Source organism: Ambystoma mexicanum, chromosome 2q, assembly GCF_040938575.1.
Source record: "Ambystoma mexicanum isolate Mex_15411 chromosome 2q, UKY_AmexF1_1, whole genome shotgun sequence".
NCBI classification, from domain to species: domain Eukaryota; kingdom Metazoa; phylum Chordata; class Amphibia; order Caudata; family Ambystomatidae; genus Ambystoma; species Ambystoma mexicanum.
In genome coordinates this window covers 1,234,479,457-1,234,495,008 of record NC_090924.1, presented here as the reverse complement: position 1 = coordinate 1,234,495,008, position 15,552 = coordinate 1,234,479,457, and the positions used below count along the sequence as shown (strand labels likewise).

Genomic DNA, 15,552 nt, shown 5'->3' with positions numbered 1-15,552 from the left:
GTTGAATCTTTAAAGTGGTCCAATGGGTCACGATTTCAGCAACTTTTTGACATCAGTAAAAGTGGATTTTGTTAACAAAGACCTTTCTTTACCCTGGTGGGTGGCAAGTTAGGTAACCATTTTGGTGTGCGCACAACTGCGCAGCTTTCCTGGATTTCGGCGCACATGTGGGTTTTCCGCCATCTTGAATTTCCTAAGCCCACAGCACCAAATGTTGTAGCAGGGTAGCTTAAACGTGGGTCAGGACACCCTACAAGCCCCCCCACGTGACTGCACTTTGAGTTTGGGTCGATGGGGAGTCGCGTGCCCAAGGGTTTTGACCCACGCACCGGTCTGTCCGCATAATCTTCTTCCTCTTCTGTAGATGGCACAGTTCAGCATCTTCTTCTCCATCCGGTCAGATCGATCAGTTCTCCTCGCCGGTCCTGATGGGAAGATTGGGCGGTACCCCGGGCCCGTTGTGTCTTTGCTCCCGGTCTCCGGATCGTCCTTCTTGGTCATCCTTCATGGTTTCATCTCTCCTAGGATGATAAAGGAAGAGCGGCAATATCTACTCATAGACGATTTTTTTTTCCACCACTGTTGAGATAGTGGGGCGGCATATGCATTTCATCATAACGAAACATTACATTCTTATTTTGAAAAAAAAACAGTATCACTAGAGACAGTTTCATGTAAATCCCAGTATGTTAGAGACTAGATGTGGTATGTTTTATGATTGGAACTGAATTAGTCTGATACAGTACCCGCTAGGATTCCAGAGGATTCCTCCAGTTGTTGCAGAGTGTGCCTGGGATGGCAACATTTCAACTGGTTTATGTGGACCCACTTGTCTTCCCCCTCTGCCGAACCACCTTTGGGGATGCGGATCTTGTAGGCCACAGGGGAGATCTTATCGACGATCTCAAAGGGTCCCTTCCATGTAGGCAAAAATTTGCGCTGCTTGGCCTGGTTCCTTTGGAAGTTGTATAGATAGACCCGGTCTCCCACCTGATATTCCTTCCTGGAAGTTTTCAGGTCATAATGGGTCTTCATGCTATCAGTCGATCTTTCTAGATTCCGCTGAGCGTAAGCAAAAGCATGTTGAAGGTGTTTCCTTAAATTCTCCACATACTCATGAGTAGTGGAGGCATTTATTAGTGTCTGCTCTTGGGTCCGGTAGAGCAAATGCTGAGGAAGCACCATCTTGCGCCCAGTCATCAACTCAAATGGTGACATTTTGGTTGCAGATGAAGGGGTAGATCTGATGGCCATTAGGACCAGAGGTAATCGGATATCCCAACTTGGCCCAGAATCTGCCACAAACTTTTTTAAGATGCTCACAATTGTCCGGTTATATCTCTCTACTGCCCCAGAAGAAGCTGGTCTGTAAGCAATATGCAGCTTTCTCTTGACCCCCAGTATCTCCCACATCTTTGTCATTACTTCACTGGTGAAGTGGCTACCTCTGTCTGACTCAATCCTTTGAGGTAGACCAAAACGGGAAAAGATGTGGTTAATCATCAAGGCAGCTGCAGTTTCTGCCTTGCAGTTTGGGGCTGGGAGACATTCCACCCACTTGGTAAACAAACATGTCACAGTCAACATGTACTTATTCCCCCTAGCCGAGCGAATCACAGGGCCCACAAAGTCGATTTGTAAATCTGACCATGGCAGTGTCATTCCCCTCTTTTGTAAAGGCGCCCGGTGCGTGAGGGATGATGGCTGAAATTGTGCACACACAAGACACCCCTTCAAGTATTGGTCGAGGTCCTGCCCCATGTGTGGCCAGTATGCAACCTCTCTTAAGATTTCCAATGTTGTGTGAAACCCCCTGTGACCGGCCGTGGCCGCATCATGGGCGTGACTTAACATCAGGCTTCGGAATGAGGTAGGAACCACCCACTGGTCGTGGCCAGCTTTGGATTTCCTTACCAACAAACCGTCTTGGATCCGGAACATTTTTGGACATTTCATCAACACTCTTAGGTCCTCTTTCCCAATGTAATCGGTATCCGTCAGGGGAAAGTTCTCAGGGTCCTCAAGGTGCTGGTAAAATTTACCAATAATTGGATCCCCCTTCTGAGCGGTAATCAAATCAGCATCAGGGGTCTCCTTACTCCATTGTGCAATTGAAAGGTCGTTGTGAGCATTTTTCTGGGACCTAGTGATGGCAGTGACCTGGATTTCCCCCAACAGGGACTCAATCTCAATTAGATCCCCTTGGATGGCCCCGGTTTTGGCCAGCTGATCAGCTAAGTCATTTCCAGTTTTGTCTGGTCCCTCTACTCTGGAATGACCCTTGATCTTCTTCCAATAGATGGTCATCCCATTCGAGGTGACCAGATCATCAATGTTTTGGATCAACTTCCCATGTTTCAAGGGTTTGTTGTTAGCACATACCATGCCTCTGGTCTTCCAATTAACCAGGTGCTCCACGAACCCGTTCCGTACATAATCCGAATCTGTGATTATGACCAGTTCGTGGAGTTGATGCTGGACAGCAGTGAGGATGGCCTGATGCACAGCCATCAATTCTGCCACCTGACTACTTCGGGGACCAATTTTGTATCCAGCGGAGGGTTCTGGGGACTCATTCACCCATGCATTCCCTACGCCGGCCACCAGTTCTTTCTCCCCATTGTTGTCGACATGGTAAGAGCATCCATCCACATACACAGTGGGCATTCCCTCACACTTGTCTTCTTCAAAGACTTTGTGGGGGGAATTAAGGTATGCCTCCATGTTGTCCTTTATTTTTAGACTTTCGTCCTCGAGACAGTTTTCTCTGGCACAATCATGCAAGTCAGCCAGACCTTGCGCGAGGGGACTCTTCTTGTTTTGGCCATATCTGACCTCCACAGGAAAGCCTTGCATTGACAGAATCCAGGAAGTAATTCGGGAATTACTCACATTTCCGGCCCGGATTCTGTCACTTTGGAGATATTGCAGAGGCTGGTGTGGAGTCTCCACTATGATGTGTTCCCCCTGGATAAACGGGCGGTAATTCTTCAATGCCCACACCGTTGCCAGGAGTGCCTTCTCACAATCGTTGAATTTTTCCTCCACAGAGGATAAAGTTTTGCTCGCATAGGAGATTACTTTATTGACCTTGTCATGCTTTTGATATAATACTGCCGTCAAGCACGTATTAGAGAACCCTGTCTCCAGGAAGAACTCCTTGTTTCTGACAGGGTAAGCTAGGCAAGGCGCTTGTGAGAGGCTTCTTTTGAGTTGTTTTACTGCCTCGGCTTGTTCTGGACCCCATTCCCACTTGACCCCCCCCTTCAGGAGATGAATCAGGGGTCTGGTGATCTCTGCGTAGCCCTCAATGAACTTTCTGCTGTAATTAGTCAGTCCAAGGAGGCTCCTTAGTTCCCGCAGAGTTGTGGGGTCTTTCAGTTTCTGAAGTGCTTCCACTTTCTTTTCCTGGGGACAGAGACCCTGAGGAGTAATCTCATGCCCCAAGAAATTAACACGGGTTCTACACCACTGTGCTTTCTGAAAGGAAAGTTTTGCTCCGGCGGCCCTCAACTGTGTCAGAACATAACGGATCTCTGCTATGTGTTCCTCCACAGATGAACTTTTGATGAGGACATCATCTACATAAGCCAGGTTACCCCTCGTACCCAGGTCGGGCATGGCCTTATGTAGGAAAATATTGAACTCATTACCGGAGTTAAGGTATCCGAAGGGAGTCCGGGTCCATGTGTACTGCTGGCCCCCAAAGGTAAAAGCCAGCTTGTATTGGTCCTCCCTACTGACAGGCACGGTCCAGTATCCATTGGTCAGGTCTATTGCAGTGAATACCTGTGACCCCTGGATCTGGGCCAGCCCTTGGTCAATGTAGGGCAGAGGCCATCGGGAAGTATGGACCCGTTTGTTGAGCTCCCTGAGGTCGGCACAGAGTCTCCACTGGCCGTTTGGCTTCAATATTCCCAGCACCGGATTATTGAAGGTGCTGTGGACTGGACGGATTATTCCCCGGGACTCAAGGTTCTTAATTATTTCAGTAAGGGACTCCATTGATGCGAGAGGCAAGCGATATTGCTTCACAAACACTGGAGTCATGCCAGGGTCCGTGGGGATTGTTGTGGTGTGGATGTCGGTGCGACCACAGTCATATGAGTCTACCGCAAAGAGATCTTGGAAATCCAAGAAAACTTGTTTCAACTTTTGCTTTTGTTCCAGAGTCACACAGGCATCAGCTAGGTTGACTCTCTCTTCCACCATCTGCCTGAAGCCTGGAAAGACTTCTGGTTTGGCTATCTCCGCGGCCTCCTCCAGCTGGGTGGAGAAGTCCCTGGTCAGAGTGCTGATTTGGACCGGAGGCTTCAGGTGGGAAAGGCAGCCCTCATGGACCTGGAAAATCACCTCATCCCTCCTGAAGTCACAGGTCACATCTTCCTTACCATAGGGGCAGGAAGTGTACACCAGGAAGTTCCCCCCATGCCGGGTAAAAATCCTGTCTGGTGTTGCGTTGTCATCACTGTCACTGTCAAAACAGTCCTTGGGGATGGGTCCTAACAGTTCATTTACAAGATCAATGGAGAAATGTCGGTCATCAACCGCCATTCCAATAATGGTGCCTGCGGCTAGAGTAATACTCTTTAAGTCGCTGTTATCCACCTCTATTAGAATGGGGTCATGTTCTATGTTGACTAATGGAGTCGGGTTTACCCCCAACCCTTGCTGTTGGAGAGAAGCATTTAGATGTATGTAAGCATCAGGGTTTTTCAACTCTTGTCCCCTTTTAACTTTCACTTCCAGGGAGAATTGCCGGGTCCTTTCTGGGATGGTGACTTCCTCTTTAACCTGAATTTCAACTGCATAAGGTAGCAATTGAGCTGACCTAAATGCTTTTTCTGGATCATCAAAGCCCATGGGATTATCCGCTAATCGGGACCAAGCTTTGAAGTTTATTAGGTCCAAACTAATGGCAAAGCGATTGAGAATGTCACTGCCTAAGTAAAAGGCGGCAGTGACGTCTCGCACGACCCAACAATTATGGACTATGCTCTTGTTGCCAATGGAGATTTTGAGCATACACCTGCTTGGCAGGAGATGTTTGGAGTCAGGTGCTTCCAGGTCCATTTCCCATTTGTCTATCAGTTTGAAGGTGGGAATGGCTGGATCTTTTGGGAGTTGGCGGAACATGGCTTCGCTGATGAAGCTCTTACCGTTGTTCACACACACTCGAGCGAGAACAGAGTCCTTCCCATCATTTAACTGAACAGGGATGAACAACTGCTCTCCAATTTGCTGAATATCAGCCAGGCTTTGAGCTGATTTCACATCTTTCTGGACTATAGGAGTGGGGGTTTCTGATTGTGGATTAGTATAGAATTTCAGAGTGTTTCCTTCCAGCGTGGAATACCACTTTAGACTGGAAGGAAGGTTGATTTTCAGAAATAGAGAGGACCCCCCATCACCAGTCTGTTGTCCTACTGCTATTACCGTCACGTCTGGAATTTGGTTGTTCTGGAAGTGAAATTCTACTTGGTCAGATTTTTGTTCAACCATGTGGCATGTGCCGTTTAAACTAATATGGTTGACACTCTGTTTTAATTTTATTGGTCGGCTAGTCTGGGTCCAGAGGACCTTGTTTACACAATCTATTAGGGGTGACAACCTTCTCAGGAGGTCATTCCCTAGTAAACAAGGGGTGCCCTCTGGGGTCACAACTATGACCGGGTGTTTCAACTTGTGTCGCCCGATCTTAATGTCCAAGTCTGCCGTCCCCTCGACGGGAATTTCCTTCCCGTCAAAGTTCTGCAGTTGTCCAGGAAGAGAGGTGAGAGGAATTTGGTAATTCTCTCCCCTTCCTGCATTCAGTTCGTCAAAGGCCCTTCTGGACAGAAGGGTAGCTTGAGATCCAGTGTCCACCAGTGCCGAGATTGTACCCTGCCCCTGTACTTGTACCGGGGCATAATATCTTCCCTCCTTCTCCTCAAGGGGGCACAGATAATGCACATTTTTGGACAACTGGTGGGCTAACTTTCTGGTTTTGGACATCGATAGCGAAGAGATTTGGGCAGAATTCTGTGGAGAGTCTTGGGAATCTGAAAGAAAAAGTTGGCAACTGGAGATCAGAGCCATTGTGGGTTCCCCTGGCTCCGTTTCTGGGCCGCCCCCCCCTTTTTGGAGGCAGTCGCCAGGATGGGTTTGAACCAGGGGATTTTCTTGCTGTTGGTTCTGGGATGAGATGGTGGGCGGCGGTAGCTCAGTCTCCACATCTCCCCAGTCTGGATTTGCATTCCTAGGGACCCATTTTTCTTTGGGAGGAGTTCCCCCCTCTCTGAAGGAGAAGATCCTTTTCCCAGGATCCTCTGAGGATCCCTCTCCCTCAAATTGGAAGATCTGTACCTCCTCCTCAAACTGAGTCTGTTTGGGTCTTTTGTTTCTCCTACCCCCCCTCTGCTCCTTAGGAGGCAGACTTTCAGGGGCAAGAGATTTTGTTTCCGGTTCCGGGGTTTCCAGGGGCTGTTTACAAGTGAGGAAGGAAGCTTCCTCCAAGGCTTTACACCCCCCTTCCCTTTGTGCCTCCTCCCTGGGAACCGGTGATTTATCGGGGTGCTGCCCCCGTCATTGTTCTGGAGCACCAGGTCCAGAGTTGGGTGCGTTCTGCGCCGGCATGCTGATCTGAGGGTTCTGCTGTGCCCTCAGTATATGACCCATATCCCGCGCCATGTTTTGAACCTGGCGCTCTAACTGGGAAACCCGCTCAGGCTGATACGGGGCCCTGTTTTCTCCCCTGGGCTGATCCCGGGAAGGGTAGCTGTCCCTCCTCTGGTAGTACCCCTGGTTGGGAAGATTTTGGTACCCCTCCACCCTTGGCCTCCCCTCTCCCGGATTCAGTGGTCTGGGCTCAGGGAATTGAGGAAAGAAGGATGGATGATTTTGGGGTTGGAAGTCGGGTGGATATCTGGGGAAAAAGTTCTGCCCAGGGTTTGGTAAATTTCTGCCCTCCTGTGGGAAGTTTGGAGGGAAGTTCCCTGGGTTAGGTGCTTGGCTGGATCCCCCCCCTTGGGCTGGAGGAGTCCACACATAACCCAGGATGGGTCTGTTACCTTTGTAGCGAGGACTTACATAGTCAGGAGAGCGAGGGACCCCATTTGTGGGGCTGCCTCCCTGGCTCCCTGTCTGCGACTGGCCCGAGGACCTTCTGGGCCTAGCATTATTAGGTGCAGGTAGGTTTTTAGGCCCCCCCATCTCCAAATCCAAAACGGGGGTGACCTTTACCTCTGCCACCTTGGCAGCAGCAGGGGTGCTGTTGGCTTTGGGGTTTTTCTGGGCATTGCTTTTATTTTCTATGGGCTTCTGCACCTCATAGATGCGGGTAGCCTGTTCAATGACCCAGTCTAAAGATCTTTTCTCGTGAAAATCCCTCACGAGCTGGGTCATGATATATTTGGGCAAGGCATGGAAAAACGTGTTTATAAATTCACGGCTATCCGTGCGCACCCTTCTTGTGGTCTGTGCAAAAGCCCGCTTTAACTCCTGCACAAATTCTTGTGGGGCCTGATCCTCCCCACATTGCAAATTGTAGGCTGCCTTGCGAGCCTCTTGAGGATTTCTGTGAACAGAAAAATGTTTCAGGATGGCCGCCTTATAGGTGGACCATCTTAAATGATTTTGGTCCTCCAGCCCCGCAAAGAAACTGGAGTATTCCGGGGAGAAGGTCCACTTTACATATTGAATGCAGCTTTGGCTGTCCTTCAAATGGAAAGTCTCCATCATTTGTTCAAACAACTCTAAGTGCTCCCAAACAGAATACTTAGCGTTCTTATGGTAAGGCGTGATGACGCTCCTGATCGCCTTAATCTGCTTTAAGGGGTCCTTGAGCAAGGCCCTTTTTGCCTTATTGGCCTTTTTGGTTCGGGTAACCCTTGTCCATTCTTCGTCGGACTCAGAGGCACTGCTCCCAGAGGTTCCCGTCTGTTCTTCCAGGTTTTCCCGGATTCTGCGAGCCTGGGAATGGCTGGCAGAATGTGGGGACCTGGTCTCCTGTGTCCTGCGCAGTTCAGAGGAGTCTTCAGATTCCTCCTTGCTGTCAGGATTTGATGGGTACCCCCTCCACTGACCTAACTGGGCAGAGGTTTTCAGGATGCCCTTAATGGGCCTACTCTCCTGGGGTTCCCCACTGAACTGTATTGTACTTGGGTGCCCATACCCGGATGCCCACCCCTCCATTCCTGGATGGTACTGGCCTATGAGCCCCATGCTTCTGGCTGGATAGTAATCTGCCATCCCTGTGGCCCTGTGCTCATGTGCGCCAGGGGACATGGGGGTGGCAGAGTCCAGGGACTGAGAGGTATGAGGGCCTCTGGTACTAGGGCTCCTGAGGTTATGCTCCGGAGTTTCCATTTCCCAGCGAACCTCATCTCTATCCGCCCCTGCTCCCTGTTGCAATGCAAGAGCCTGCATTTGTGCCTTCAGTTCCTCAGTTAAGGCCTTACTCGACTCTATCAGTCTCTCCTGCATTGCTACCTGCTGTTGGAGCCTATCATTGTGTTGACAGAGGGCCTCATTTTCCCTCTGTGCTTCCTGGTTGGTCCTGGAGAACTGGGCCAGTCTTTGCTGCAGGAGGGTTACCTCCTGAGCTGTGTCCCTATTGGCCTGCTCCTTTCTTGCTAGAGCATCCTCCACCCTCCTGGTGTGCTCTAGCAAGTTCTGGTTTTCTTTTTGGAGGTCACCCAGTCCCTGGTGGGCCAGGTGATTTTCTTCCATTTTCCTTTTTAAATGGCAGACTTCCTGGCCTAAGGCGTCTCTTTCCTGACTAAGAGCCTGCATTTGTGCCGCCAGGTCGTCCCTTTGCCTTTGGAAGGCACCAGCTTTCTGGCGCTCCTGATCAAACTCTGCCTGGGTATCCAGGTCTTTCAGGATCAGTTTATTGCTCTCCTCTTTCTCTCTGTCTAGTTGGATTTGCAGGGTGGCTACCTGCTCTGTGCATGCCCTGTTGAAATTGATCTGTTGCTCCAGCTTTTTCTGGCTCTGCAGTAAGGAGTCCAAACTGTCTTGGTGCTCCTTCTGCAGGGCCAGAAATCTAGTATCCTGTTCTGACTTTTCCTTTTGCAGCACATCCATATCCTCCTTTATTTTAGTAATGTACAGTCTGCTGTCATTTTCTGACTCCTGGCTCCTCTGCAGCCTCTGCTCAGAAGAGTCCAGATCAGATTGGACCTTCTGTAATGCCATCTGTTGCCTATTTGCCAGATTTTGGCTTTCAGCACATCTATCCTGCATGTCTCCCATATATAGGTACAGGTATGCTGCTATCCTGGCGATCTTATTGTGTTCCTCTTTGGCTTTAGGAGCCATATATAGTTCACTCAGGGCCACATGTAAGGGACCCTGATCTCTATATATATCTGACCCTGTTTCAGTGACCTGTTGTGTGATGGCCTGCAACCACACATCCTGGCCCTGTTCGGTCCATTCACCTCTCACAAATAGCTTATGCAAGAGGTGCTCTCTGGCTATTTTCATGTCTACTAAGGTCGTCATTCTAGAGATTGGTCTCTGTCCTGACTTACAGAAGTTAGTATTTTATTTTTGCAGAACAGAACTTTTCTTGGAGTGTCCCTTTTGAGGAATGCTTCACAGCGTAATGCAGCGTGGTGATCCGACCGGGTGTATGTATCCCGTCAGTTAGCACACTGTATTAAGCTGCACAACTGGTAAATCTAACCCAACGTCTCGGCTCGAGCCCCCACTTTGTAAGAGGATTCAATTCAACACTACAGCTAAGTCAACGCCTAGTCTATAATACTGAATGAAAACCCTTATTGATATATCTTTAGGTCCAGTTCATGCGTTCTGGATGACTACCCCTATATAACACCCCTCTCTTGGAATCCCCCTGACCCCACTGAGCCAAGAAGTAGTTCTGTTTTGCAAGTTTAAAAGGTTTATTTGATAATTTACAATATATATTATATCACGCTTTATAATAAATTAATAATTGAATAGCACACTTAATCTGATATGATAAAGATCAACAACGGAGAATCTGGCACTAGCACACTTCTTTATAATTACTAAGGAGTTGAGATGAAATGGATAAGGTAGCACACTGGTAAATAGGTATAGAAGTATAATGTGGTAGAAAATGCTTTATAGAGTTCAATTGGATGTAATGTTGAATGAAAATGCAATATAGAAAATACTCAATATGATTTCAACAAACAAGGTAATCACTTTTCTCTGGCAATCCCCTCCCCCCCTTGGTGCAATGCAAGGAAATGGAAGGAAGCACACAGTTCTCAGAAATGCAATCAATGTAATCAGTTCAATCCAGCAAGCTTAAACAGAAGTTTGAAAACACAGGCAAATGCTTTGATAGGTGCTAGCAATGAATGAGAAATATGCTGGAAACGCTCTTAATTCCCTTTTAGAGGTTCAGGATGAGTGGTATCTAGTTAATATTAGTCCAGGCTCACACTAGCAATGATGCAGGGATAGTTAGCAGGTTAAACGAATTTCTGGCAAATGAAATCAGGCAGCAGCAGTTTTTTTACATGTGAAGAAATTGCAAATCGCGGCAAAATTCGCGGATGCGCCGAGCGCTATTACAAAGGAACCGCAAGGACTATCTCTACCGTTTTGGGGTCCTAGGAAAGCCTAGGATCTCAGGTTCCAAATGAAAGTTATTGCAAGTCTCTAGCCCAAACGGTTGCGGAGATATGAGTAATTTAGTAAAGGTCGTTTTTGGTTTTGCCAATTTTAAACGCACACTTTGACAAGTGACAAATTTTACTAGAATTGACAGGTGACAGATAGGAGGCAGTTCTACTTAGGTTAAATAGATTGAATTAGATGAATTTAAACTAAGAGATGTGTTCTGAGTTTTGCTAAGTACTCACAAGAGATTTTGAACAGGAAAGCGACTTGGTCACAATCTTCAGTCTGGTCAGGTCTTTCCGGATTCTGCTCACAGCGCCTGGTCTGGTCTCGGCTAGGCACAGCACTGCTTTCTCTCTGGTCTGGTCTCTGCTAGGCACAGCACTGCTTTCTCTCTGGTCTGGTCTCTGCTAGGCACAGCACTGCTTTCTCTCTGGTCTGGTCTCTGCTCTGGATAGATTGAAGTCTCTAGTTTGGCTTTCTGGAGTTTGATGGAGGTAAGTATGGATTTTTCCGGCAGGGCTTCCAGCGGCAGATGGATTTGGAAAGCCCCTATCTGTCCTGTCTGTCTGCTTTTATGTGTTTAGAATGTGGGTGTGTTCTAGCATCACTGACCCTACCTCTCTCTCAGCTTCTAATTGGTCAAACTTCCATTCCTCCGCTTGATTGGCAAACTGAACTGTGAGTCAGATTGATGTCATTTTACAGCCTGCAGAAAGTCCACTCCTCCTGTCAACTTACACACAAATCTAGATTTGAAACAAATACATATTTGCAGAGGTACATATTGTTTTAAAATCATATGCACCCATCATGCATCACAGGAGGTATCCCCTGTTCAAACTCTGCTCTTCCTGGGAGCTTGCATTCAGAACTGGCACATATTTCACTTTTTAACTGCTTTTTCAATTTCCGACATGGACCCAACTTTACATACATGTGTGCAGGGGGTAGGGACATTAACTGATGAAGTTTCAGATTTTTAACATGCACACATTTAGAGTAATATCCACTTTTCCGCTAAAACCTCCCCGAACATACCACCGGTTCCTACCACGTCTTAAACTGTGGGCAGAAAAATCACAAGAATTATGGTATCATTTATAAAATTTTCACATGTCCGCTCTATGAGTTATTCATCTTTTTATAAAACCATATCCTTGCTGCAGGGGTGTGTCTTTTCAGGTCACATGGTACAGAAACCAGTCTTTCCAGTTTCTGCCAAGCCAGCTTGCTTCTCACAGGCAGTGCTCCTCCCAGCTCCTGCCAAGAGGAAGCTACAATTTACGACTGCGGTAATAAAAACCTTTGCCTGAGTGAAGAGGGCTTTGTTCACTCTCTTGCAGAGCACAGATAATTCAATTATCAGATAGATGGCATATCCTTAGCCTGGGCAGCAAAAGGAAGGTTGGCCTGGGAACACAGTGGTGACTCAAGTTTCACTCCTGATGGGTAGTTGCTAGGCAAAATCAAGTTCCTTAAGCCAGACCTTCAGCTAACTTTTTGTTGCTTTTAAAATAACTTGTAATTTTACACATGCAGCTAGAATGCTGATTCTAAGTGCAAAACTATGACATTTCAACAGTTACAAAGGCATGTGACACCAAACATAGGTCACTCATTTAATTTAACATTTTCGATTTTGGTGGTTTTAAATCCAGTGCAACTTAAACTGCTGCAATCCACAGCTCAGCCAGTCTTGTTATAAACCTTGTCTTATGATCTTCATTTCCCAGATTCTGTAGGCACACAAAACTCCATTCTGCCAATGTCTGCTGGTGTTCAGTAAATATTTTGCACATGTTGCACTGTTAGAAATAGGCATTTTGACTTGCCTTCAGAAACACACAGAGTGGTTTTAAAACGCCGGCTTTTGGATAGTGGTGAGTACTGGTACTGCACCCATTTTTGGGATTTTCTTGGATTAATGCATTCTAAACAGGAATGGTTCTTACATGGTAGTAAATCCTTGCTTAACATTGTTTTGATGGGGCTCCTTACAGTAAGATGGTTATGTGGAACCCCACAAAAAGGGTTGAATCTTTAAAGTGGTCCAATGGGTCACGATTTCAGCAACTTTTTGACATCAGTAAAAGTGGATTTTGTTAACAAAGACCTTTCTTTACCCTGGTGGGTGGCAAGTTAGGTAACCATTTTGGTGTGCGCACAACTGCGCAGCTTTCCTGGATTTCGGCGCACATGTGGGTTTTCCGCCATCTTGAATTTCCTAAGCCCACAGCACCAAATGTTGTAGCAGGGTAGCTTAAACGTGGGTCAGGACACCCTACACTTTGAAAGCTGCTCTTTGACTGCACAGAGCACTCGCAATCGCCCCTACTTTGTGCCCGATTACTGCTGTGGCCTCTACAATCCTACATGCACAAACTGAGAATAATCAGCTTGCATTTTCACTCAACCCTGGGTCTGACTGTGTCATCCCACCAAGACCAGAATCCATGTACGTTGACTCTGAACTGCCCCCTCTGTCCACTTGGTCCCTAGAGACTGGTTGTCATGATTGCTCCTTTTGTTTTTTTTTACCAAGATATGCTTTTTTATTGTTCGTACCTTACCTACCACCCCTGAAACTATGCTAACAGTGCTACTTTCTGCAGTCTGTCCAGTCTTTTCTGCTGTTCCTATTGGGCTGTGATACAGTGTTGTTTGGGTCACTACTGGTTCACAGCCTAGCAAAAGCCACAAAACAACAGCAAGTGAGGTAAACCTTTTTATATTCCCAAGTTTCCAATAGGTGATTGGAGGGCTTTGAAAAGCTGAACAAACTTGGTGAATCAGCCAAAGCAGCTTTTGACTGGCTAAACAAAAATGACGTATATACTAAAGATCTGACACAAGATCGGAGCCTCCTGATTGGATCATGAATCAATGCAAGAGACCCACAAATCCACTGCGAAGGTAGAAATGTGATTTAACAATGACAAACACATGTTGTACACGGGATTGGATGAATCATGATAAAATAAGTTTCAGTTTAGATAATGATATGATATGATAATATATGATATGATGAGGGGGGGGATTTCATTTAATTAAGTACGTCCATGCATATTGTTTAACACTGATAGATCTGGTATCACTGCATGTTTATATGTTCATAGAAAGCACAGCACACACTACAATTGCCCCGGGGTGCTAGAATCCCTATAAAAAAGCCACTACCCCCAAGAGAATTGGAAGACAAGTACTAGGAACGAAAATAAAAAATGACATTTAATTTGATGAGGGGCGAATGCAAAAAAGGAGGAGGCGAAGGAATCTGAAAGTGGATAATAACAAAGCATGCCATTTGAGTCACAGGCTACAGTTTGAAATGCTCTGGTTGCCCACTTGTGCAGTATAATTTCGTTATGCTTTTTTAATGAGCACCCCAGTGGATGCATGGATACTACTGATACTTTTCAATTTAAAAGTATTTCTTATTTTATCGCCAATAGGCTATTTTTTATATCAATGTTAAAATAAAGACTACCAAAATAGGGATTATAATACTAACAAAATAATGTACAATATAAAAGTATCTACGGGCTTAATGATTTCGCCCAAAGATGAATACACTCTATCGAGCCATTGCACCCACTTCTTATGGGGTTTCCTGCTTATTCCAACCCCACAGGCCCTTCGGACATTCTTCCCACTCTAGACCTTAATAATGGGATCCCTTATTGCCTATTATGTCGACAGTTTGATAGGTTTACCCGCACACTATTTTTCTGTTTCAGGGGCAACGTGCTTGCTTTGGAAGGAAGACAACACGAAGAACCACAGGTTCAATTCCCGGGTCCGTGCTTAGAAACCTCTGGGTATTAAGCACGTTATAAATAACATATCATGTAGTTACTATTTTCAAAGTCATTTTATTTACCACTTCTTGTCATTTTGTTGATAGACTTGTAGTATCATGTTAATGTCCAGAAAAAGGGATATGAGTACAGAGGGGAAAAATTGACAAAATCTGCCTACCATTTTGCTTGATCAGAGGTGTCAAATTCCTGCCAATTCTGATGCATCAGGCACATGGATTTTTGGTACCTTTTTTGTTCTGGGTGTCTGAATATTTTAGCCAATTATGAGGACTAAATGTTTGATCCCTCCTAATTGGCTGAAATATTTGTGTGCCAGAAAAAGAAAACCATGTGAACACCATCCTGCGTGATTTTTATTGTAGATTAATTTGAATTCTTTGATGAAAAATTCCACAAATGTCTAAGCACCATTTTGGCACGAAATATTTTTTCTTTGAAAACAAAGTATGGTTCTACCTGCTTGGCAAGAGGTGGGGCACTGGGACCAGTCACTGTAGGGAGTCACGATGCAATCCCTCCTGCAGGGAAGAAGGCAAGGCCTCAATGTGTCTGGCCGAAGCGTTTCAGGACACCTACAAAAGAAACACATGAACATATTACTGAACACAGAGGTGCAAATAGAAACTGATTATGTTAACAGAGATTAACAGAAGAAAGAATTGGACAAATAGAGACGAATTCATCATTAGGATGGTACACTTTAGAATTCAAAGAATTTGAAAAATCTTATTGTGATACATATAACAAACAGATCAATGTTTCACATGGAAACCCAGGATCTATTTTTCTTGTATCCAATATGTGCAGATACTATTTCCTATATGTTTTATTCAAGCACAGATTGATTTCGTAAAATATCTCTGGATTACAAGGATTTCTAAATATAAGCCTTTTCCCTGACGAATTGTAATGCCATTTCAAATGTATGTCTATTCCAATATGATACTTGAAACACAATGTTGCGTTGTGTTTCCACACTGAAACTATTTTGGTAAAGGAGGATTTGCTGACCACTTTCCATAGAGAGAGTAGCAAGACACGTTTAGATACAGTGTGTGTTTACATTCTGATCACCATCAGCATTTGTACTTGCACAATCAATTACACGTAGAAACATACGTGAGCA

At 45.9% G+C, this 15,552-nt stretch overlaps 1 protein-coding gene across 1 annotated transcript in view; it reads right to left on the bottom strand.

Annotated features, from left to right (window-relative positions):
• The window catches only part of THSD7A (thrombospondin type 1 domain containing 7A), a 1,346,262-nt gene that overhangs the window by 414,226 nt on the left and 916,484 nt on the right, over positions 1 to 15,552 (bottom strand). Inside the window, exon 9 of the mRNA XM_069648630.1 lies at positions 14,883 to 14,998. Coding sequence (XP_069504731.1) covers positions 14,883 to 14,998 — 116 coding nt within the window. The remainder of the gene's footprint in view (positions 1 to 14,882; positions 14,999 to 15,552) is intronic.